This window comes from Struthio camelus, chromosome 23 (assembly GCF_040807025.1).
Source record: "Struthio camelus isolate bStrCam1 chromosome 23, bStrCam1.hap1, whole genome shotgun sequence".
Classification (NCBI taxonomy): domain Eukaryota; kingdom Metazoa; phylum Chordata; class Aves; order Struthioniformes; family Struthionidae; genus Struthio; species Struthio camelus.
In genome coordinates this window covers 9,143,874-9,169,614 of record NC_090964.1, presented here as the reverse complement: position 1 = coordinate 9,169,614, position 25,741 = coordinate 9,143,874, and the positions used below count along the sequence as shown (strand labels likewise).

The window sequence follows — 25,741 nt, the reverse complement described above, 5'->3', positions numbered from 1 at the left end:
AAGGCTTAGTGCTTATTAAAGGCTTGCACTTGCTCACGGATGTGGAGCTCACGATGCACAGGGAGGACCGCCGCTCTCTGGTGAAGCTGCTCTTGAACACATAAATGAGAGCCTGACCTCCTGGTCTAAGAGCTCATGCAGGATTTGAGTTTTCCTTGGGAAAGGAAAGGAGAAGCAAAGGACGTTTCTCCTTTCCCTGGACTAACGAGCCAGTTCTCGTGGCATTTTTGTCTTGACTCTTTTCCGAATGTTTGTCAGCCTGGGTACATGTCAATTGGGACATCAAGCTAATTCTGAAGTATCTGAGTGAAATAAAGCCTTAATTCTAAATGGACAAGTAGTGCTGTACTCACTTTGTAGTCCAATAAATCAAAAGCTTGGGAAGCTGTGGCTTTCCCACATCCCCCTTATGAGTATTTAGCTGTCACCACACAACCAAATACCTCCTTAGAGTTGAGCTGCTGCCTCCTTTGCAGCGTACTGCTGAGGATCATCGTGGCAGTTTGCAAGCAGAAGAGCGTTCGGCTGGAGGTATGCGTAGGATTAGTGTGTCAGGATGCATCGTCAGCTAAGGTGAGCGGTGTCCCTGGAGGCACGGACCCTCCAGGGAAAAGAGAAGCAGTCAAGGATGAGGAAAACACAACAAAAGCCGCAGAGGCATCGTTCAGCAATCCACCACCACCCCCTTTTCAGCAGTCGGCAGAGTGACTTGAGCACTGAACATCATGATTTTTCAAAGCAAGAGCAGAGGCTGAGATCAAGCACATGGCTAAGACATCTGACAGCTGGGTGGGAGGCTGATTGGCAGGTTGAAGCCACATCAACTTGTTACATGAAAGGCAGTGAGACTGTTCAAAACAACAAGAGAGGCATAAAGTGGCCGTGAAGAAGCTGTTGGGTGCAGCTTTTGTATGGAAGGGTCTTTAAAATGCCTATTAGCAGTTCAGAGAAATAAAGGCTTGCCAAGTAAGAAAATATTTTGGAGAAGTGAGTGGTGCATTTACTCTTGCAAATGGCTTGTATGCAGCAGTGGACTCTGAGCCATGCAGCTGCACTGCTCCTCTGCAGTGCCCTGCTTCACTGATGCCCAGAAGCAACGGCTGTGTGCAGAGGTACCCGATTCTCACCAGAGCCCATGTCCACATCTTGCACTGCAGGTCTGCAGTTCGGGTCTGCTCCTTGTCTCGACTCCAGGTCTGGAGTGTGATGTTCACCTCTGTGAGCGTGTTGTGACGACCAGTCTGTACAGGAACATTGCATTGACTTGTAGGAATGGTAAAGGCTGCCTGCTTACTTTCCAGTGGTGGCTGATGTGCCACAAGCCTGAAGATGAGTAAGGACAGAATGTGTTCACAGGAGCTGACCAGAGAGCGAAGGACTTCGGTTTCCAGTGCTGTGTCTGAAACAAGCTTTCTGGTCCTTATATCTTACTTAGGATAATCAAGATTTCTCTATTATGTCTGGATGATATCTCAGCAGGAGCTACTCAGATCACACACAGGAAATAACGGGATAAAAATGTTGGTTGAATTCTTCTGTCTTAGAGCCAGAATCTTCTTCATCGTATTCTGACTGTGAAAGCTCTTTTTAAAATGCTGCATGAATTGTGCTTCTAGACACCCATGCACGTGTTCCTGCCTGTCCACGAGCAGGTAAACTGGAACATCCTATTTTCTTTTGGGGGAGCAAAGATGCTCAGAGGAGAAGTGGCTTGTCCAAAGTCACACAGCAAGACGCTGCAAATTTAAAAGAGGAGCTCTCGTTCTTGACCCAGGCCTTTCCCTGTTGGGCTCTGTCTCCTCTGAGAGCAGTGGCAGTGACTACTGGTGGTTCACTGACCACAGCTGGTCCACAGAAAGCTCATGAGGTTGGTTCGCAGAGTCATATCGTCATTTTGACTTTAAAATTTGGTCTGTGAGAAGTATTGAGGGTTCACCAGCCTGTGGCCCCAAAATTGGGAACTGGTGTTGCGGGGAAGAAGTAGCGATCTCACTTGCTGTGGTTCAGGGAAGCTATTCCTCATGGAAACATTTCACGTTTTTTTGTCCCCTGTTTACCTGAATCACTAGCTAGTGGTGCAGCTGTTGTATAAAGGAAACCATGGAGCTAATCCTATTTTTCACTACAAACAAAGAAACAAAAGCAAGATCTGGGGCCTTGACTTTCTCCTTCTCCCCGCCCCCCCCCCCCATGCTAAAAGCCTGTGATTTAATGCTTAAACACATTATAATTGTTCACAGACCCACAGCTCTCAGAAAAGCCCTCATCTTTAATGAGCAATTTCCAAATGACAAAGGAGCAGGATTAATCAAAGCCTCTAATTATTTCATAGAGGGGAGGAAAAGGAAAAAAAAAGAGAAAGAAGAAAGCCTTCAGAAGGAGAAGGAGAGAAATATACATATCCTGACAGCTTCATAGTCTTTACTGGAATTTTCATATGTAAATGGGGTTTTTAACTCTGCAGGGCATAGTGAACAGAGAGAAAAACGTCTTCATTTTGTCTAACTGCTTGTAATTATTTTGCAATAATTGCAGCCATGCTGCACATCTGGAGAGTCAACCCTCTAGCACATGGCACATTTTCATGGTGAGAACAGAAAGCTCTTAGGTGCTGGAATGATAGGTGCCAAGGAGATAACGCGAACAGATGAAGCACATCTAAAATATGTTGCATGTTCCGTCTGTGTTTACATGCTCGTGTTTGCAATATTTCCGCAGCCTGTCCTCAGTGCAAGAGAGAAAGAGTGCGGTTAAATCAAAGCTTTGCCTGATTGATTGGATTTTAGGTACCACTGAATAAGCGTGTGCACTGAAGCTTTTGTCTTCCGGTATACTTGTGCTGGAACTGAGCGTTGGGATGGTCTGGAGCAGAATCTGGCCTGTGTAGTTCCCCCGATTCAGCAGCGTGAGAGAATGCATGAAATCTAAATCTTATAAACAGCACTAGTCCGTATAACATGCTCAAGTGGAATCCCGGATGAGAAAAGCCCAAAAACGTACCGTTGTCCAAAACTTTAAATAGCTATGTCAGACCAGTAAAGATCTTGGCAATTTTATTTTGCAGAGAATCCCAGGGAGTCTTGCTTCGATCCTGGCTCTATTAAGAATGGTACGCGAGTGGGAACAGATCTGAAGCTGGGATCAACAGTCACCTACTACTGTGACGGGGGGTACGACATTGAGGGGGTCTCCACCCTGACGTGCGTAATGGGAGGGGACGGGAAACCCACATGGAACAAGCCTCGACCTACCTGCACAGGTAAGGCCCTGGGGGAAATGCTCTGCCTGTCACCAAATCCTGCAGCAGTCTATCTGTATGCCAAGCTGGATGTTACTTTTGCGTAGAGGGGCTTGGGAGAGGGCAGAGATGATTTTTCCCAGTGTTTCATAATTTTCCCCCTTTTTAACACCCTGATGCCAGGAAGAGCTCAGCTCTCTGTATATATTATCTCATAACTTGACTTATATGACTTTTCTTCAACCTTCTTTTGGGAGAGGCAGAAAACTGGACTAAATGGATTATCTGTTGGATCTAGTGTGGCGAAACGTGTGTCCCTAGCGCAGGACAAGATTCAGGAAGCTACTTAAACATTTGCTCAGCCTGAGCACTGCTAATCGAAGCCCTTAAGCATGTGCTTTCCTGAGCAGGGTCAGAGTTTATTGAGAAAACAGGTGGCGTTTTTTTTCTTAGAGGTTCTGGTTTTTGGGGTGTTTCGTTTAATGAAAAAGGAGTGTTTAAATGAGGGGTTTACAGTCAGACCTTCTTAATATGAGAAGTGAGATGAGACAGGTGTCAGTCTGTGACGCGACTGGAGGAATTCCTGACGTGACAACACGCCGGCGGGGAGGACCGTGCTGCTGCCGGGAGCGAGGCTCTTGCTGCTGAGAACGGCGAGCAGAGTCGGAGCCCGTTCGCCAAGTCCCGCACTGCGGGCTCAAACGGAGAGCAGGGCGAATCGCACGTTAGGCTGCGGTACCATACATGGTGTCCCATAGCCTTGGCACGGTCTTTGTAATTAGATGTGAAGCAGGCACGAGCTGAGGGTAGGATAAGCCTCATTTTTCTTAATAAGACCTTGCGGAGAGAGCTGCAACGGCTGAAGCACGGAATCGATCGATCATAGATCGGGGCGGCTGACGCTGCAGCGCTAGGAACGCGTGGGCTGCGATGGATTTCGAAGCAGCAAGAAAAGAGGCTGATGGTTTGAGGCAGGCTTCGGTAGGGGCTCACGTAGCGCTCTCCTCTTGACTTTCTCTTCCAGCACCCTGTGGCGGTCAGTACACGGGCTCAGATGGCGTAGTTCTCTCTCCGAATTATCCCCAGAATTACACCAGCGGACAAGTCTGCTTGTACTTCATTGTTGTGCCGAAGGACTACGGTATGTTTGTCGGATTCTCAGACACCTGCAAGTCTGTCCTGCTCTCTGTCCAACTCTGTTTTTAACAAAGCAGTAGATCAGGTATATGTACAAATGGAGATAAGGAGGACTGGTAAACACTGTTGATAAGTGGTACTGTTATCCACTAGTTATGTTTTGTTGCAGTCAGTAAGGATGATGGGAATTTTCTGAATTTTGAAATTATCAAAAATGAGGAAAAAACACAAATCTAACAAAAAACACAGTTTTGTGATTCCCCTTCCAGTTCCTCCGCTGTATCCAGTAGCGCAGAGTTAAAAAAATCAGTAAAAAACATATAATTTATGGTGATTAATGCTAGCAGCAGACCTCTGAGACCTCTGTATTCACCGTAAACACGTGCTAACTCTGGTGCTAAGTAACCTGTCTGCATAGAAAAGTGCGTATATGTTTATTTTTCTGGATGTACAGCTATGGTACTCATGAGTAAAATGTTTTTCATTTTTAAATTACATTTAAGTTAAATTTCAAGATTAAACAGCATTTTCTTTGAATAATTGAAGGTGTATCTAGAAGATGTTGTTAACCTTGTCCAGTGGTTAGGATTGACCACTGTGAGTTAGCCCTTGCCTGGTGTTTTATAATCGTACTGATCATGGTCGGTTGACGAAAAGTTGTCCAAACTGAAATGGTGTTTTTTCTAGGCTTTCTAAGATGTTTTAGGGCAGTCTATTGTATTCTTTCCTATATCTTGTCTGAGTAAAATTTCTTTGTAGAGGTTATTTTTCCTGTATGTTTACCATGACTTGGGCATGATATGTTACAGAATGATTACAGTACAATTACAGATCAAAGCAAAGCTCCTTTTGAGAGAGGAAAGAGATCCTTGCTGGTAGCTCTGATTGTGACAGTACCAAATCTGTGGTTCAGTAACATGCTTGAAGGAGTAGAATGGAACTACTGCTTCTTTGAGTGCTCTGCTGAATTAAGGCCTAAACGTGCATCAAAGCCACATATGCTTAAGTGGACCATCATTCATTTTGTCGACTGATGCTGGTTAATTTTGGTCGGAGTTTGGATACGACAACGATGGACATTGTGGAATCCCCTGAGACAGCTTCTGGGTGGATATTAATATTGGTTAACATATTTTCTTGTTTAAAGGGAATTTAGAGCTCCTTAAGAGCCCTTGCACTGACAGCTGTGGCTAATGAAGGTCTCTAAATTCTGCTGTCTGATACCGCTTCTCGGTGTGTTATATTGATCTAACTCCAGGCAATCCCTTTGGCCCTTTCAGTGGTTTCTGATTTCCTCTGCTTAGATAGCAAGGTGTGAAATAAGGATACTCTTTCCTGTCTTGCACCAGACTTGAGTTATCAGCTCCTCTCACTCAATGTGCCCCTCTGCCTGTGCGGAGCCAGGTTGGATCTGAGTTCCTGGATCTACCTGGTGAAACGCTGCGCCAGCTCCGATTGTTCCCTTACCCCTTTTGGCTTGTTTTACTGTAGCTGATCTTGACGTTTGTCTAAAGAAACACAATATCTAGCGGGCTAGAGAGCGAGTCTTGATCTGCAAGTCTGACTTCTGCCCGCAGTGGGATGACAGCTAAATTAGTTTCTCTTCTTCACCCGCTACTTTTCAATAGCTTCATTAAAAACAGCCAGGAAAACCATTAGTAGCGAATGTTGTGCGTTTCCTGTTTCCTTCAGTTTTCTGATTTTGAGGACAGCAGGCGTCAGGGTGTGCCATAGTCACTTCTTCAGTGTTCCCAGCATCAAAGCTATGTTGGAAACCTGGATGTGCAGGAAACAAATGTTGTAGCTTGGTGGATGATGAATTTCACAGCAAGGGTCCTCTTAGCTTGTGAATCTGTAACTGGGCGCTTGAAAATGCAAAGGCAGGAGGGGAAACATAGGAAAAAAATAGCTTCTGTGTGCAGGTTTTGCAGGTCTGGAAAAAAACTGTTGTTGTGTTCTGAAAAATATAGATAAATAACTAAAGTCTCCTTGCTCTAGCTCAAAAAATGCTCCTACCTTCTCGTTATTATTTTCTCCCGTTTATTAGCTCTGCCTGCTCCTAGATGCACTGACAATGTATTCAGGAAGACTCGCAGCACAGAATAGCTCCCTCGTTAGCAATCTCCATAGACAGGCTTAGGATTGACTGTTAATAAAAATTTGAGTGTCTTCTCTCCCAAGCAATGGTCCTCCTTGACCAGAGAGGCTTGATGAAGAAATTAAGCTCTCCACAACAAGGACAGTTATTTTGTTCAGGTTTTGTACAATACCTTAGCGACTGGGGGCCCAGTTCATGACACGGGCTCACTACAAAAAATAAATAATAATTATCAGTTGGTGAAATTACATACCTTGTGGTTTTTGGTCTGGCAAAGAGGATGATTCATAAAACAATCCCTTTTGGCTTATGAATCAGTGTTAAAGCATACTGGCAAGAAAACACTGGGGAGGCTGCTTGCTGCCTCTGTTTTGCCTACTTTGTGGATAAATAAAGGGCTTCCATCTTCCAGGGCTGTCAGTCAGGCCCTTTTCATCATTGCCAAGCTCTCAAATAAAAGTAGCTGAACTATCTCGGCTCCAAGGCTGGGCTCTGTGGGACTGCGATGGAGCCGTCCTGCTGCCCCCTGACAGCACTCCCTCCCTTCGCAGTGGTCTTCGGGCAGTTTGCCTTCTTCCAGACCGCGCTCAACGATGTCATTGAAGTTCACGATGGCCCCAACCAGCACTCGCGGCTCCTCAGCTCGCTCTCAGGCTCGCATACAGGTAGGGAAGTGTCCTTGTTGTTTCTGGAAACAGAGAGCTTTTAAAGGTCGAAGGGTTCCTTCCTCTCCAGACGTCACTGCCAATCTGTAAGCGAACATCGGGTCATGAAACAGGGAGGTGCGTTGGCTGTATCCAAGGTAGCCTGCAGGGAAACCTGCCCAAACCAGGAGTGATCAGCCACTGACATCAGGTGTCTCTTCTCTTGGGTGCTCAATGTAATCCTTGCACCCACTACCCTCCGAATTACCTGTGTCTCCTACTTTGCTGCTAGTCACCCTTGAAAGTCTTGGCTATAGACTTTATTATTATTCTGTTGGAAAATTTGAAGCCAGCTCTTTCGCTACATCTTTTCTTTTCTGAAAGAAACACGGGCAACAGCCCTGAGCTGTCCACAGAAATAAGGTGAGCACCACTCCCTCAGCCCCTCTTTTCAGCCAGATGTCCTTACAAGATCGTTTCTCGTACCTCTTTGTTTCTAAGGTGAAATTAAGACTGCTCAGGGCCTTAAGCTAAAATGTACAGTCTGCCATTTAGCACCTTGCTCTGTGCAAAACAGTATTCTGTGCAAGGCCTGGAAAGGCCTCAGGAAGCCATTTCTCTAGCTGGTGCTGTAATTTGTCTCTTCTGTTTTCTTTCCTCTCTCCTCCTCCAGGTGAATCATTACCATTAGCTACCACCAACCAAATTCTTATCAAATTTAGTTCCAAGGGTCAGTCGACAGCCAAAGGTTTTCATTTTGTCTACCAAGGTAGGTACAGTTGTGTTCTGGAGATATCCTCAGATTGGTTATGCGATAACTGGTCTAAAATATAATGATGTCCTGAAGCGTCCTGAACACCATCAACTGCTTTTGGCATATGTGGGTCATTGCACGCTTGGTGTCTAAACAGGAAATATAAAAGGAGATTAAGATTATTTTGGTAGCACTGGCCTTGCAGGTCTCTCTAGTTCCTTTAGGTACTTGATATTCAGACCTGCCATTCTCCCTCAGCCTCAACCCTCTCACATCCCAAGATTAGTATCAAAGTAGCTCATGGAATCAAGTCCTCAGTATGCAGTGAGTTCTTGAAATTTATACTCAAGCATTTTTCCTGGTGGCGTTTTAGCACGTTTCTCAGTGTAAGCAGCTGAATGCTTGTCTAGCAGCTCTGTAGAAACCTTCCTCGCTGTGCGCCATAGGCTTAGGTCTCCTGCTGTCAAACTTTTGCCCCTTGATGCTTTCAGTAACAGCTTGCATTGCATTGGGTGGATCCCACTTAGGGATTTTAGAGTGGTAAATAGAAAGTGATAACACAGAATAGTGGGAAAACAGAAGGGCTTTCTCACCCACGTGGTTATCTGTGGTTTGTGCAAGCTTTTACACGTGTGTTATTTTGAAAGTGGGGACAGGTAGGGGAGGCGACCTGTTACTTCTCCCGAGAAAAGTGGAACGTGGTTTGGATTTTATAGTACCCAGAGATCCTAATTACTGCGAAACAACTGTAGTTCTGGTAGTAATAGTTAAAGATTTCACCAAATCAAAGATTTTGATGAAATCAATAGGGATTACCTCCTCCCTCCCACATGTTAATTACAGCCCTGGGCTGTACGCTCTTCAGTGATACCGCATGGAGAGCAATAGTGAAAGAAAGAACCACTCCTGTTTTTGAAATGCCTGGCCAGGATCTGATGGCATTTACTCTCATGTTTGCACAAACAAGGATGAGTTTTCTCTCTCTGAAAGCCTCTCCCATCCAGGTGATGCACGTGTTAACATGGAGAACTTGCACTTTAAAACACTGCACAAAAGTGGGTAAGGAGGAGTATTATCTCTGTTTTGGCAGTAGGCACAATAAGGCGAGGTGCTGCTTGGGTTAATAAGGATGATAAGAAGTGGTGGGTTCAGAAAGCTCCAGGATCTCTAATAATTGAATTAACCTTAAAACAGTGTTGACTCAGCAGCATGCAATATTCCTGTAGAGCTGCTGGATTAAATCAAAGCCACAGAAAAGAGCCCTTCGTGCACACAAAACCCATCTCCTCCCTTTCCTAAACACCCGCCAAGTAACGGGCTTTTGTGGAATGCCTCGAAGAGCACTGAACGTGCTATTTTGGGTCTCTACTTCTGGAACAATATTTTCATTGGCTTTAGTATGTTTCACAGAAAATTTAGTCACAAGCTCACTGTCAAGATGCTTAATTGATTGATGCAATGCAAAGTAATCCGATGCCCATCTTTAAATACTTGCTGGAACACGGGTCTTTATGTCTGTACGGAAAGGCGTTTCATAGAAATTGTCTACCTAGCAAACCACTTCAACCATTGTCTTTATCTCCCTTCTTGTTTAGTACAGAAGAGCTTGGGGTGCTTGATATCCCAGATTTTGGCCAGGAAGCTGGAAAGAATGACACTAGCTTGTTGCACAGTGTATCACTATTATCCTTCTGTTTCTACCCCTTCTATTGCAAGTTTCCCCAAGGTGAGGGGATCAGAGACGTTAAACAGGGTATTGAAAGCAGCCTGAATTGGAAAGCAGAGCTGCAGGTGCAGTTCTTTCAGCAGCTTGGAGGGAGGCTGAGCACATGCTTCTTGGCCAGATGCACCAGGTTGAGCCCTGCTGGTACTGGGGTTATCTGAGCAGTGGTGCAGATCCATAGGTATTTTAATTTGCCCAAAGTGGTGCATCTTCATAAACGCATCCTCTTAGAAACCGCGCCTGGCTCTGTAGTGTTCTAGCTGCTTTTCTTACGAGCAGCACCTGAAATGACAGGAGTCTGAGTGAAATGTGATTTCTTTTTCTTCTTCTTACTGGTCGTGTTTGGATTCAGCCATTCTTCAGGGTTTAGATGTGGACCACCTCGCTAATCCTTGCATTGTTTTCATGGCTCTTTAATAAGAGAGGAGCAACTTCAGTTCAGTACTGGAGTCCTGCATGGAAGTAGAGCCTGCCTGTCCTAGTCCCAGCTACAGGCTTCGCTGCGCCCTAGCTTGGTTTGTGCTATACCAATAAGAACCAAAAGATGAGCGTACCGTCCCAGAGCTTATGGCCTGATTGCCTAAGGACAGTACTTTCCTTCTTTATTGATTAGTGCTTATGGCCTGGACTTCTGATCCTTCCCAAATGTTTGCTCTAACTTTTCTTCCTTTCCTTTCCTTTCTTTTTTTTTTTTCTCTCGCTTTACAACCGCGCATTCTGCTGTCCGCCATCCAAGCGGTTCCTCGGACCAGCGCCACGCAGTGCAGCTCGGTGCCGGAGCCGCGCTACGGCAGGCGGCTGGGCAGCGATTTCTCGGTGGGGGCTGTGGTGCGGTTCGAGTGCAGCGCGGGGTACACGCTGCAGGGCTCGCGGAGCATCGAGTGCCTCACCATGCCGGGAGCCCTGGCGCAGTGGAACGTTTCGGTACCCACCTGCGTGGGTAGGTATATTTTGTTTGGGGGGAAGAAAACACAAAACAGTTCAGCATCTTGTCCTAGAAGAGCAAATGGGATTCTTTGGGATGATTTAAAAATACCGTATTTCTTACCTCTTGCGTACAAAAGCCAGGCCTGCCTGTGAACGAGGCCAGTGAGCCCCAAACGTCAGGGGAATGATTTTTTTGATCCAAAACTCAGCTCTAGGATCTGGGACAGCATCTAAGATAAATTAGGTCTATCTGAAAGCTTCCTTTGGAGGACAGCAGTTTCCAAGGAACTTATGCTTTAAGTTATATGAAAGAGTTACTGAAAAGTAACGAATAATTCGTATTTGTACAAATTATATCCTTAAATCGTGAGCCAGTTGTCTTTGCCTTCTCTGTCCACGGACAGATGTTTTAAAGGGTATGTCTTGCTATGGCAAGCAAATTCTTCCATATTCAAGGCAGTACTTTGCTTATTTCAGTGCCGTGTGGTGGAAATTTGACTGAACGCAAAGGTACCATCCTTTCCCCTGGCTTCCCTGAGCCTTACCTGAATAGTCTCAACTGTGTGTGGAAGATAACAGTCCCCGAAGGAGCCGGCATACAGGTACAGTATTAGCAGCTGCCACTGCAGTGTGATGCAGAGAGAAGGAGCACACAGTATCTAGTGCGCTTAGAGCGGCCACGTATTTTGAATTTGCAGCCCCTCAAAGGAAAGAGATGAGCTGAATGTGTAATTCTTCTCTGGAATCAGATATTAGTTTACCCTACAGCTCCTGAAAGCGGGTAATATTTCAATGGGCTTTTACCTCCTGAAGATACTCTGTATGGAAAATCAGCTGGAGCCATGTGGCTATTCTGGTGCAACCAAATAATTGTGATATTTTGGGCATATATCTTTATACTGCTTAATTATTCAATGTTGAAAGCAATGTAAGCTGTATCAAGGCAGAGTTGCTTGTGCAGGCTGCCTGCGTGGATTTGTTATGCCAGCATAGTTGCAGCACTGTGATTATACAATTACAGCTTTGCTGTTCATTGTTTCCAGGTAAATGAGCTCGCTCTTCAGGTTTTTGTGGTCCTTATCATTCCTCTGCAGAAATAGTCCTGCTGGGTAGAGGATATTGAGAATGAAGCCCAACATCAGAGACCAAACCTTAGATAAAGTTCCCATTCAACACCTGTGTGCATCATTCTCACAGAAAGGCATTGCGCTGTACGTTACACTGACATCAGCTGATGCAGAGGAGATGGATTCTTTAATGGCCTCATTCATGCCAGGGGCCTCATTATCAGCAGGTTTATTTCTTCTTTACACCACTTTGACTGCAAGGGTTTTGTTCATTAAGTGCTTTTATTTCAGTTTCGTGTATTTGGCTAATAGACTTGTAGGTGGGTTCCCCCCCTCTGCAGCACTCGCAGCGGTTGCGTTTCTCTCCACGGTTTTATTGGAACGTCAAGTCTGCGCTGTTGGGTTACAGCTCTGCCTCTCCCGAGGGGGGTTTCTGATCTGGTGACACTAGCGTAATTCAGACTTGAGATCCAGACCTGTGTCTGCGATGGCAGAACTGGTGAGATCAGCCAGGGCCTGGCAGGTCACTGGTGACTTCACCGACGCCAGGCAAACCGGTGCAGGGCCTGCAGTAGTGCTTTGTGCCCTCTGCCGGGCTTTCGCGGCATCCAGTCCAGCAAATTCCTCTTCTGTGTTTTTAAGGCCATTTAACACTGTTTCCAAAAGCTTCAGAGCTCATTGTTGATTCCTTCCTGTTTGTCTGAAATTTCAGCCGTTCTCAAAACCCCCAAATGGCAGGAGGCTCCATTTAGCTCAACAGAACATTTAAACAGTTGAAGCATTTTGCAAGTTGCTTGGGACTCCTGGGATCAGGAGGTGATAATTCCCTTAATTTTTAAACTGATGTAAATAGATGTCTGTATTCTGCCCTGTTGTGTTTTGAATGCAAAGCCTCACTGCCAGCTTCTCAGCCCGTGTAGCTGGTTTTGCATATGTCCGCTAAGGTTAAAGGAAAGAAACACAGCAGACTGTTAAAAGCACGTCTTTATTCATGAGTACTTGTCTCTCACCTCTTTGGTTGTGCAAATGCATCTCTAACACCTAAAAGTCAAAAACATAATGCCAAAAAAGTATTTAAAGGTTTTTTGGTTTTATTAGGTATTTTTTTTCCTCCTGCTACATATGACCCTTTGCAATGAAAATGGATATTTTGGGGTCTAACAGAGCAGGCAAGCAAACAAAAAAATTATGCCAAGGCTGAGCTTTAAGCCCAGTGCACAGTTCCAGGGAAGGGCTGACCCTCGAGCGCCAGCGCAGACCCCTGCCCGCGGGACCGCGCAGGCACCAGGTCCCCCCGCCAGCCGCGCCAGGCGGTGGAGAGGAGCCCTGCACCCACGGGACCCTCGGGGCTCCGCAGGGAAACGCGGCCGAGCTGCGAGCTGAAGCGACGCTAGGAAAGCTCTGGGCCTCGGGGACGTAGGGCTGGGGTGCGGAGAAGGCAGCGCGCGGGGCCTGCCCCTCGCCCGGGTCACCCGCCCGGCGCCTGCCATTTCCCCGTCGCTCCCTTTTGTGTGCAAAATGTTCTGAATTATTAGATACTAATTTAAGCATCAGTTTACCCTCATTTTGTACAACAATTAAAGGTTAAACAACTGTAAATCAGAGGAGGAGGTGAAATTAAAGCTTTCTTAGTAGCGGCAAGTCAGTAGCAGGATTTTTATGTAATCAATGTACCAGCTAGCACTTCTGCCATGAATTATTCATTCCTGTAGCAAACCTTCCTGAGTGAATTAATTTATATACATGGCAGTAAATAGATGCAGATCCCTTGTGAATCCACATGTCAGACTAGAATTAGAACCTTAAAAATGTTTATTCCCTTAAGTTGGAGGGGGAGGGAATAAATAATTTAAAAAATGTAAAAGCAAACAAAATCCGCATTCTCAAGCCCCGTTCTCTTTCAATAATGTAAATCACAATAGGGGTGTAATTATGCAGGCTGAAAGGTATCGACTTGGTCAGTGTGATCAGTAATGGCTCTGCAGGGGTCATTACAATTTCTGCTAGAGGAACTCCGCTTATTTTTTTGGGGAGAAAAAAACTTTGCAGGAACTTTATAGCCTGCTTAGTTATTCAGAATAAATCAAGGAGGAAAAAGGTTAAAATGCCCGGAAATAATGGTTTGTGATTTGTTTTTTATGTGCGTGTATTTTATTTTACGTTTGGCAGGGCAAAGCAGGATAGCTATTTGGAATGGATGTGTAAACACAGAATAAGAACTTTGCAGGGAAAGTGAAGTGGTTTTTTCATAGAATTCCCAGAGAGAAGGGAAGAGTGTGTGTGCGTGCACGCGCATGCATGCAGTCAAGATTTGCAGTGCATGGAAGTCTCTTCAAAGTGTTCAGTCCAGCAAACGTGTCCTGCTGAGCTCTGCGCTTGGGGGAGTAATCCTGTTGAATTCAACAGGACTGCTTCAGATCAGAAGCATTAGGCTTGGTAGGAAATCTTTGTCCAAAGAGACCTCAAAGAACTGAGGCACTCCAATAAGCAGGTACATGAAGGCTGGAAATAAATGGAAATGTACCTGCCAGAATTACCAAAGTTGCAGCTTTCTCCTCAGACCCGGCCAGTAATGGTGCCAAACACCTGGGGAATGGAGCCGCCACTGCAGCATTCCAGGGGATTAAGCCTTTTGTGTAGGGTCAGCTTCTGCAAGTCACTTAGGCTCCTGACTTGTTTTAAGGATCCTCCTTCCCCCTCTCCCCCCTTCCCCCTTTTTTAAAAGGCGCTTGACTTAGAAATGTAATATGAGTACCCAATGTTTGAAAATTTTATCTAAGGCTTATAGATTAAAGCTGATTTTTTCCAAATACTGTCGCTTCCTCTCAAGTTTGCTGTCCAACTCCCTTAGGCTGTTCACCAAATTTGATCTACAGTGCAGCTTATTTTTCTTAATGGGACATTGAAAGCTTTGAACTCCTGGTACTTAGAAATAAAGGCAGAATCCATTTTAATGGTAATCAAAGAAAGCAAATCTGCTTTGCAATTACATATGGTATCTTTGTTCAAGTATAAGAGCTGCTTCTCAGTGTGAATGCAGATTTATTGGCTCTCATGATACTACTCATTTCAGAATTGCCTGTAAGTTCCCACTGCTGGAGTCAAGTGACTTCCATAAGCCTCTAAAGCTTTTGGGGCATGGCAGAGAAAGTGGGGAAAACATGAAAATGCAACTTGAGTGATTTGGCTAAAAGCTGAGAAGTAAGCCAGTTCTAAAGAGCTTCATTGCTTCAAAAATCCAGAATATTATTTTTAAAAATCTTGTGGTTTAGTGGGATGTTCTTTGTTTTTTTACTTTATCTCTTGGGTTGGCTTATGGAAGTATTGCAAGTCTTTAGGGATTTCCCAAAACGGGGGTGGGGGGGGGAAGACCGAGATTCTCTGTTGCTGTAAATTAACTATGGAATTACAAGATCTCTGCCTGTTTGTGGTAGCAGAAGCCATAACAGAAGTTTGGAGCATGGAGTTTGCTTTAAAGTAGCTGTAAAACCCGAATGCTGATAATCAGAGCCAATAGGTCTCCACTTTTTGCCAGTGCATCAGCACTGATATAATAGCAGTCCTGATTGAGTTAAAGCCACAGGAGAAGAGAGTGTCTTAATTAATGGCCCTGTTATTGGTATTATTTTGGTTTATTAGCATGATTTCGGGAGTTGCACTGTTGCCTTTTCTTTTCTTTCCCCCTCTTCTGTTACCACTTCAGATTCAGGTGATCAGTTTTGTTACTGAGCAGAACTGGGATTCCCTGGAAGTGTTTGATGGAGGGGATAACACCGCCACCATGCTGGGAAGTTTCTCTGGTACGTATTCAGTCTCACATTCCCTGAAGTCCGTCCGTGCGTGCTGAATTCCTGTTAACATCAGCTGCACTGCAGCACGTACATAAAGTTAAGCACATGCTCAAGTGCTTCACAAACTAGGAATACGTTTAAGTGTGTGCTTAAAGGGAATCATATGTTTTATTGAATTGGGAGTTTGACTGCTCTCTGCCTGCAGAAAATGGGAGTAAGTGAGCCTTAAGCACAGCACCTGCTGGTTAGGTTTGGGTTTTTTTGGACAGGAAGCTGCAGTTACAAAAACTAGCTGCTTAAAGGCAAGAAAGGACTGTGGTACCAGAGACTAGAGTAGCTACTTGCCTCACCTCTTAGATGAGACTTGCCCTGTTCTTTGTGACCTTGGAGAGGTCTTTTAGTCTTCCTAACGCACACCCGTGTTGGAAATCGTCATCACCTTTGAGCTCTTGCAGCAGCAGTGAGACAAATGCTAGTGCGTGTAGCTCTCAGACAGTTTTACTTCTGTCACGCAAACTTGCTCTAACCTCCTCTTTAGCATTTTCAGCTTCACCGGTACGTAGATGGAAAACGTGCTACAGATGAGCCTTTTCTCTTTCACTTTATCCATCTCCCTAGTGGTGCAGTACTCTGGTGTTCTCCTAAGCTGCTCTGGCACACAAACGCTTCTACAGCCTGGAAGTCACCGTTCCCACAGCTCTGCTGGCTTAGGGTTAGCTCAGACCAGGGCACTGGCAGGTAGACCTCACCTGGCTGATTCGCACCAAAGTGGATGAAGGGCTACAACCTTTTCTCCTGCTCAGCTGTGGAGACTGTAGCATCCAGCAGAGCAAGGAGTAGCAAGCAACCCAAGAGCATTGTAAACCTCTCAAATAGCACAGCCACTTGCAAACAGATGTCCCAAATTCTTGATTATTTAATGAGCAGATGTGTTCAAAGTGCTTGGAGGTACTGGTAAGGAGAAAAGGTCATGTGTAAAGACGGGCAGACTCTGCTTCCAGAGCTTGCATTTCAGATAGACCTGCTTTGACCTGCTGCTGCAAGAGCTTCTAGGGGACCAGGCAGAACAAAGCCTGGCCCTCTCGAGGGACTCGAGATTCACCCATGCTGTTTCCCATCACCAGTTTCCCTTCCCAGTGCTTCAGCCTGTCTGCGCTGTAAGTGTTAAGACTTCACATGATGAAATTCATCATCAGACTTTGCCTCTCGTTGCAGAGAGACACTGGGTATTTCTGTATTGGCCTCATTAGAATGTGATCAAAACCCAGCCGAGCTTGTTCAGTTAAAGGACTTTCTGCTCTCAGCCTCTTCTGCAGCAAGTCTCTGAAGACAGAGGAGGAAAAAAGAATCCTCCTCTTCAGTATCTTTGTGCACCTCTTGTTTTCCCAGGAACTACAGTGCCTGCGTTGCTGAACAGCACTTCAAACCAGCTCTATCTGCATTTCTATTCGGATATCAGTGTCTCTGCTGCAGGCTTTCACCTGGAGTACAAAAGTAAGAGCAGTCCAGCCTTGATCTCACAGTTCCTCTGGGCGATGGGAAAATGGGTGCAGTGCCATTGCCTCGTGGAAGTGGAAGCTGTGTGGGGTGGACAGGGGTCAGTGAGGGTTACGGCCCATACGTACGTCATTCCCTGTTCTGCAGAGAGGGAATGAGCCTACACGGAGAATGGCTTTAGCAAAGGAGGTGTGGGATTGTACTGTGACCCTCATCTTGTTGCTGAGGCACTTTGTAGTATCTGTTTAGTTCTGCTGTTGTGATGCAGCAAGAGTTGTGCAGGCTGAAGTGTTAAAAATTCATGGAGGGTTGGCCTGTTCAACACAGTGCTGTAAGCTCAGCTCAGGAAGTGCCTATAACGGTCCTTGCCAGCAGTTGGGGTCTGCCTGTTCTTTGCGCTCTTTCCTAGACATTCAGTATTGGTCACTGCTGGAGAGAGCATACTAAAGGGCTGTACAGACCCTTCTAAGATCATAGGATAATTCAAGGCAAAAGGGGCCTCATGAGGTCATGAAGCCCAACTTCCTGCTCAAAGCAGGGTCAGCTATGAGATAAAATTAGATTGTCAGGGCTTTATCCTGTCCGCTCTTGGAAAAACTCCAAGGGTGGAGATAGCATAAATGCTCTGGGGCAACCTTTCCTCATAGGATAAGTGCTCCAACCCCTTGACCAACCTGGTGGCCCTCTGCTGAACTTGCCCCTCGTTATCAAGGGGGCCCAAAACTAGATGCAACGTTCTGGGTGCTGTCTAAGGAGTGCTGAGCAGAGAGGGGTAATCACCTCCCTCCAACTACTGCCTGGGCTCCTGTTCATGCAGCCCAAGACGCTGTTAGCTGGCTTTACTGCCAGGGCACGCTGCTGGCTCCTGGTCAGCTTACGTGCTGGCATAGTATCTCTCTCTGCTTTGTGCTTAGAGGCAGAGTGTCCGGATGGTGGACAGCATCGTTTCCCTTGTGTATGTGATTGATTCGAGCGCATGGCTGTCCTCCAGACATGACTGTCATTCAGCACTGCAGCAATAATTGCTGGGGACGTTGCTTTTCAATGGCACCTGTTGCTATTTGGAATGAAACAGAAGAAACAAGCCTAGGCTTTTGGCAGCACCCGTTTTATCCCATCTGCGTTGGCCTGATACGCTTTACAAAGTGACATGGTACATGTTGGCGGGGCAGTGATGGTGCAGGTAAACATAACAGGTATGGAAGACACTTGGCGTTGCCTTCTGCAACTCAGGGAGGCATATTGGCCTGAGCTAAATGAGGCTAGGAGATCATATTCCACAGCAAGCACTGCCTGACACAGGGACCACCCGCTCCTGTCTTGCCCTCTGTTGTGTTGGAAAGTTTAGTGAGTTCATCAGTTACAGATTATACTGACATCCTAACAGAACGGCAGCGCTTTGCTTCCAGCAGGTCTGATGCAAGGATGAGTCTAGTTCTTGGATATCCAGACCTGAGATCATCACGGATATAAGGAAAAATACTAAAAAACAGAAAGAGAGAGATCAGGGGCAAGACGACAAACCTGGTTGAAACTGGAAGACACGCACAGACAGGGCTGTAAGGTTTGGATTAGGACGTCCAAAATTCATTCTCACTTGTGTCGGTATTTGACTCCTCCCATTTGAGCAGGTGTTGCCCGTTCGGGAAGGGTATGCCATAGCCAAGCCGCAGCGGGTCACAGTGGTTGGTGGCTGTTGCCTCAGATGGCACAGCGCTGAGGATTTGAATTATTCTCTACCCTCAGTGCAGCAGTGGCACAGGTGGCATACAAGCAAGATGGTGCGGTGTGGCAGCTCTCAGCTTATTCTCTGCATCTTGATTTAATGTTTAGCTAGCAGTCGGGAAAGCAAGCAGACTTGTGCATTTGCAGTGTGTTACAGATAGAGGTGCGACAGGGCAGGGAGCTCGGCTGGTCTCCGTGCAGCTCTCAGAGGGCTGGTAATGCACAGAGATGGCCTGGCTCCTTTCCCGCGCTGGTAGCGGTGGCACTGAGCTGCTGGGGGATGTGCTGGGACTGCTGTCTCTGTTCATGCAGTCTTCCTTGGGGCGATGCAAACATAATTGTTTCTTGCCGGACACAGAGTCTGACAGTTGCTTCTGATCACAAATCTTGTCTTTGTCTCTGAAGCCAGCCAGCGTCCTGTTTATGTTTTCCAAAGCAGCAAATAGATTTGAAAGTGCATTTCATTTTGTAAAATGTCCACGAACATGGCTTAGCTCTTTGACTGAAGGGGCTGTGTGTGTTTCCAGAGGGCCAACCAGTACTAAGCTTTCCAGGTTTTACTGTGTTTGTGGTCCGCAACCATTGCATGTTAATGGCTCGGACAAAATCGTGGCAACCAAGAAGATTTGAGAGAGGAAGTGTGCCCCAGTGCGCTCTCTGGAAACTGGGGAGGTGGGTGCCGTTGAATAAATCCGCTTGCTGTGACTTTGTTTCTTTTGCATTTCTGTTGCAATTGACGAGTTTTTGGATGATCAAATTACCCCACTGCAATAATCACCCTCAGGTTTTCTTAGGTCTTGGGCTTGCCTGGTTTGTTTGCTTTCTTTGCTGGGAAAATTAGTAAGTGTTGATTCCAGGGCAGCTCGAAATAATTGCTTGTTTTTGCTTTGCTTGTCCAACTGGAATTTCACAGCTCTGAGCACCGCGTTTTGTCCCTGCTTAGTTAGAGAATGCTGCAAGGGAAGTTGCAAGAGATGAGCTAAAACACTAAAGTACGTTTCCTCCCCCACTTTCTCCCTTATTGGATTCCTCGGGGAACAGCTCTTATCTCTACATGTTCAAAAGCCACAGCAGAGCGAGAAGAATTTAGGACTGAGTGCAACTCAGTGACCACTGATCTGAATGGGAAATTATTTAAAGCTGTTTTCTCTCTCTCTCATCTCTCTGAAGGTCAAGCAATACAGCCATACGTGGGGAGAAACTACATGTTTTTTGCTAGGAAGCATGACTTGGATTTCAGAAGGAAATTCACCATCACTCTCTCTTATTTCTTTTTTTCCATCTGCCTGTGGCTCAGCCTCCAGACTGTCGAGTTTAAGCAGAGCGCGAGCCCTTGCAAGGATGCAGAAGGTTATCTTTCAGTGGCAGCTGCTAGCATTGAGAGTGAGGGAGGCTCTGGCAGACAGCTGAGCTGCAGTGGGTGCGAGGTGACGGCAGACAGCGGCTGTTTCCATTTTTATCTCCTTTTGGTGTTGCAGAAGGAGAAGGGGGTGGCATGCGTATAAAGGGGAGTCACCTGGCACGTGACTTTTGGGGCTGTTCATTGGGTTTGTAGCAGGATCTTCCTAGTTGCAATTGTAGCTCGGATGGAAATGGGTTTGAATGAAATTTTTGTAGGCTTTTCTCTAGGCGCTGCCAAAGACTGACCTCTCTCACTGCTGCTTTTATATCACGCGATAAATTCATGCTGTAATTGAAAACAGGGAGAGTAGGGTAGCGGAGTGGAACTGTGCTGCTTCCACCCAAAAAGGACAAATTACATACAGCAAAATATGTCCTTTATATTGCAAGCATAACTCAAGTAAAATGGAGTTCATATAGCAAGGGACATCAAGGGTAGTTCCCTCTTGCATACTTTCTATTCTTTTATTATCAGCTATTGCCTGACTGGTAAAGGAATATACAAGATAACCTGAATGCAAACCTCTTATGGGGAGAGTTAGTGGCATGCGTTTTGATTTGTGAACGTGTGGGAACGAGACGGTCTTTGCTTTGCGAATGGACGTAATGTCACAGACACAGCTCTTCTGTCGAGTCATTAAGGTTCAATCAAAAACGTTTTTGCCCATGAATCACAAAACAACATGTGATGATACCTTTGTATGTTAAAAACAGTGTGTTCCAGGTAAAGCGGAGGCGCTAGATGTGAAAACCTCCAGATTCTTGATGCATCCTGTAAAATACAGGGGAATACAGAGTGGTTTAGGTTGGCTTCCTATGGAGAACCGAAAGGCCACAGGCCTTTCCTGCCTGATGTCTGTGGCGGAGGTTGTTGGTAGCCAGTAGAGGCCAGGGTGAACTGCAGGTGTGGATTTTCGTTCTTTCTGCCTTCAGTGTACAGGCCGTCCTCTCCCTGGCATGTTCATCCTGCTCTTCTTTTCCCAGCTGTTGGCCTGTCCAGCTGCCCAGAGCCCCCCATTCCTGGGAATGGCCTGAAGATTGGAGAGCGGTATTTAGTGAACGATGTTGTCTCTTTCCAGTGTGAACCAGGCTACGCGCTTCAGGTACTGAATATTTTCCAGTTAAAAAAGAGAAGAACAAGTGCCTGGGGAGGAGGGAGACTCAAAAGTCTGTCTTATTTTCTTTCTCCTTCAGGGGCACTCTCACATTTCCTGTATGCCGGGGACTGTCCGCCGCTGGAATTACCCACCTCCACTTTGCATCGGTAGGATTCTTGCTCTTTCTTAGCTGGCAGATATTTATAGCACCTTTTAAAAAATCTGTGTGAATTAGCTGCTAATGAAATGGGGAAAACTTAATTGCCCAGACTGAGCCAGTCACATCGTTTACTGCAGGACCTCTGGGAGTTTTCTTCACCTCATCCATCTTCTAGTGTGCCCCGATGCACTCCAGTTCTTGGTCTCTTTTCCCATATCGGAACTAGAGATATAATGGTGCTTTAAAATTGACTGTTATAAACCAAGGTATGCTGCAGTTGGTGATTTTATCTTGGTAGTGGTATGGCAGCCCAGCAGCCAGGGGCACGGTGCAGTAGGTTCACTTTCAGATGGGTCCTTTTTGCACCTGGCTATAGCAAGAGGGTTGCTGAAGCTGCAGCAAGGACACGAGTTCTGTTTGCAAAGAAAGTGAGTTGGAGAAATGCAGGTTCATTCTAAAAGCGAGATAGCGCGTGAAAACATCCTCCTTTACTTGCCAAGGAAATTTCAATGACAGTCATAGTGGGCTAACCAGAATGCTTTATTTTGAATGCTTAAAATTTGGCTGCAGTGTAAAATGTAAACGCAAAAAAGATTTCCTCAACAAAAATTCATTTACAAGGGAGAGCTAAAACTCCTTTATATTGAGAACAGACTATTTTTTATTGGTTGAGGTTTTCTTACCATCTTAGGCAAAGTTCCCTGAACTGTTTTTTGAAATGCGTCTTGATGTCACAGAAACTGCACTTTTTCCTGGAGCCTGATTTCCTAACAATAACTCTGAACTGCACAACTTGGTGCTTTGCTATCCTCACTGTGGTGTCTAACAGGACCTGGGTGAGCAGTAAGAGCCAGGTCGCTTGTCAAGACAGCTGTTTGCCTGTGACCCGCACTTAGGAGAAGGGCTAAGGCTGCTGAGCATGTCGGGCTATGGGAGAGAGGAACTGGGCGGCTGATTTCCACCAGGGAAGGAGTAAAACCCCAGGAGAGACGCAGGTGTGAGGGCAACTTTATTTTCAGGCAATATTTTGCTTTAAGCAAATCTAGATGTTTAATATCCATATTCCACATTTTACAGCTTTGAGAGAGATGTTTATGCATTTAATAGCTTTAGTTAATAGTTATTTCAGGCTCCTGCTGTTCTAGCTTACATCATTTTGCTTTAAAGTAATTATAAGAGCTAACGACTCTCTTATCCGACGATCTGAAGGCCAGCAATAAATACGGAGATAGTTACAGCAGAAATGACTGAGCTAAAGGACTCATGCCGGCAGTGTTTGTTCTGAAAGAAACCAGCATCAGAGTTAGGGAATTCCAGCACAGAGAGGGAGTCTCAGTATTGTGCTGAAGGTGCCCTGGGGGTTGATGACCAGAAGAGCAACTCCCAAGTTTCAGGTTTTCTTCTTTCTTTTTCAATTGGGTACCTAGTTCAGTAGGGTTTTGCCTGGTGAGCTGAGCCTCCTAGGCACTGTCACGGTGTAAATACTGGTGGAACTTAGTTCAGATTATCTGATTTTGGACAGCTGTGACAAGTGCAGGGGTACAAACACCCATCCACCTGTGTGTCCGCATCTTTTGTCTGGACTGAAAAAAAGTCTTAGAACTTCAGAAAAGCATAAACACCTCTGCACAGCTGCATCGTTGTGAGTGACCGTCTTTTTGCGGAAGCTGTGGGGTTACTAGCAGTCTTGGGACCGGTTTTGTGCTAATTTTATACAAACGTGTCTAAACGTTGTCCAGACCACCGCTGACTCGCGTCCTGCTGCACAGGAGCCCAAGTTTCATTTGCTCCCCTGCTCGGAGAACATCCCGTGTTCCTGGCGAATTGCGCTGATTTTATTCTGGTCTATTTCATCCAGATGCTTGGCTCCTAAATAATTTAGGAGGAGTTATATTAAAGACCCATTAAGAGGAAGAAGAAAGAGAGAACTTCGGGGAAGAGCCTCGTTAGTAGCAAGTATATGCCTAATGAGATATCGGACAGAGGGAATCTGTACCTTCGCTGTCAGAACATGTTAGGAGTATGAGCAGCTGTATTCTGTAGCAATGCATTACCTCCAGTAACAACGTAGAGGTCATCCAGATAAGCCTGAGGAGATGCTATCTGTGTTTAAGTTTTGTGTGATACCTTTTGTAAACGTTTTTTGTGCTATGTTGTCTGTGGATCGCTTCTTTGTAGGGAATTTACTTCAGTCGGTGTGCAAACACGCTGTTCTATGTTTATCAGTAATTGCCCAGAGGTTGACAAGTAGAGCAGTCAAGGTAGAACAGTTAACCGGAAAAAGAAGTAGAGGTTACTGGAGTCAAAATAAAAAGATCAGTCTGTTCCTTCACAGTAATCTTTGTGGTAGTTAAAAATTCAAACAATTGCCACGTGCACTATCTGCATTGCTACAGTGTCAATGGACAGAATAGATCAGCCATCTCTCCTCTTGTATCTTAGCAGCTTAGATCTGTCGCTCCTGCTCTGGTGGTCAAAATTGGATCTCTAGATCAAGGCTTTTGAGCTCCAGAGGGCAGGAGAAAGGCACGTGCGTTAGTCATGGGGCCAGAGCAGTGCCTGGCAAACTTTGTGCTAGTTCCATTGCAAGCTTTTCTTTTCCTCAAGTTTTTAACTTGTTTGTTGTCACTGCAAGTGATGCTTACCATAAACTCTGTTGATTTTTCAGCCCAGTGCGGAGGAACAGTGGAAGAGATGGAGGGAGTACTCCTGAGCCCAGGGTTCCCAGGAAACTATCCAAGCAACCTGGACTGCACATGGAGGATATTGCTGCCAGTGGGTTTTGGTGAGACAGCTGATTTTGCTTTGATGCTATCATAAAATAGATGATAGGAAGATTACAACCCTGTTCAATCAGTAAAGGGTCTGTGCTGAATGCATTGCCTGCCAGGATGCATAAATATTTTATTAAAGGTAACTGCAGGTCACTGTGGAATGTAACAGGTTGATTCAGATTGACGGGCATGCCTCCGAACCAGTTTTAACATCCTCTATTAGTGTGCTTGTGTAGCTCCCCAACTTGGACTATTCACATTTGTAGTAGCCTTAAAACATCACTTGTCACTGGGAGTGACAGTTGCTTCATCCCTTATAAATGTAAACAGTGACCAGAGATTGTGTCAGGCAATATCCTGTCTCAGCTAGAGCTTGTGCAGGCGCTGGCACTTCTGAAGTTAGGATCTTCCCAGCCCTTAATGAGAGAGAAGTGTGGATGCCTCCAGCGCAGCGCTTCTCCGGGCTGGCCCCGTCGGGGTGCTTGATTGCCAGGAGGCTGTTTGCTGATAGATAAAAGTACACGCACCTGGAAGAACTCCCTGGGTTTCTTGAATTAACTCTCTTCCCGCTGGTGTAGCTGCGCATCTGCAGTGTGCTACTGGTGCAACAAAACACCTGGCTCAGTGTAGCCTGGTGGCTGGGCTGGCTACACACAGATTAGCAAGAAGTTGGGCCAAGTAGCGCCGTGCTTTCCTTCCTAATTTCTCTGGTGTCAGGCAGAGGGAGAGGAGCGCACAGGAACTCCAGCAGCATGATAAACCATGTAGCCCGAGCTTGTTTGAAACTAGCTGGACCTGTATACCTATAGGTACTCCTATCTTCAACAGGATCAATGTACCCTTATTAGTTGACCGGCCTATTTTGGTCATCGCATGAATAGTGCTGATGTGCTAAGGCCTGTGTATAGCTTCAGAGGCAGACTGCTTGTTCTTCCTCCCCAGGTGCTCACATCCAGTTTCTAAATTTCTCCACTGAGCCGAACCATGACTTTGTCGAAATCCGCAACGGGCCGTACGACACTAGTAACATCATTGGGCGGTTCAGCGGCACAGAAATCCCAGGCTCGCTCTTGTCGACGTCTCACGAAACCACTGTGTACTTCCACAGTGACCACTCTCAGAACAAGCCAGGCTTTAAGCTGGAATACCAAGGTAAGGAGGCCCCTGAACAAGCAGCAATGGGACAATCCTGTCCCCAGGTGCTAATGATAAGGGTGAGGCGGGGAGGGTAGAAGGCAGTGTCTGCTCTTCTGTTGAATTAATTCCGTGAGGACTTAATCCAAATGAGTGGAAAGGTGTTACATGAAGGCCATGCTTAATCCTAATAACTGGGATCTGTTCACCCTGACTTATGCCTACGGCAAATAGCAAATGTTCCTCGAGTGCTTTGTGACAGTGAAATGCCTTTGAATTAATTCCAGACAGATTCACTTAGATCTTGGCGCTCTCGACTGTCATGTGCAAAGAGAGGAGCCCTTAGCAGCCATGGCTTTGCGCTGGAATTTTGCAACTGCTTTTCAGTCTTAGTTGCTACTAGGTCCTGTGTGGGCATTTCCAGGCCCTTTCCTTCTTTTTTAAGCTCTAATGCACCCTAGCCTTTTGCTGAGGCAGGCTAGCGGAGGGGAGGAGGTTACTTACTAGAAAATAGCCAAATAATGTAACGGTGGGGCTGGCACAGAAACCTGAAGTGGAAGCAGAGAAATAAATT

At 45.9% G+C, this 25,741-nt stretch overlaps 1 protein-coding gene across 4 annotated transcripts in view; it reads left to right on the top strand.

Moving 5' to 3' along the window:
• Positions 1-25,741, top strand: part of CSMD2 (CUB and Sushi multiple domains 2) — a 373,566-nt gene that overhangs the window by 283,628 nt on the left and 64,197 nt on the right. For all 4 annotated transcript variants that reach the window (XM_068917408.1, XM_068917409.1, XM_068917410.1 and 1 more), the window contains 12 exons: positions 3,065-3,259; positions 4,263-4,379; positions 7,025-7,138; positions 7,791-7,886; positions 10,331-10,534; positions 10,999-11,123; positions 15,292-15,388; positions 16,769-16,873; positions 20,987-21,105; positions 21,197-21,266; positions 23,928-24,044; positions 24,976-25,185. In XM_068917408.1, coding sequence (XP_068773509.1) covers positions 3,065-3,259; positions 4,263-4,379; positions 7,025-7,138; positions 7,791-7,886; positions 10,331-10,534; positions 10,999-11,123; positions 15,292-15,388; positions 16,769-16,873; positions 20,987-21,105; positions 21,197-21,266; positions 23,928-24,044; positions 24,976-25,185 — 1,569 coding nt within the window. The remainder of the gene's footprint in view (positions 1-3,064; positions 3,260-4,262; positions 4,380-7,024; positions 7,139-7,790; positions 7,887-10,330; positions 10,535-10,998; positions 11,124-15,291; positions 15,389-16,768; positions 16,874-20,986; positions 21,106-21,196; positions 21,267-23,927; positions 24,045-24,975; positions 25,186-25,741) is intronic.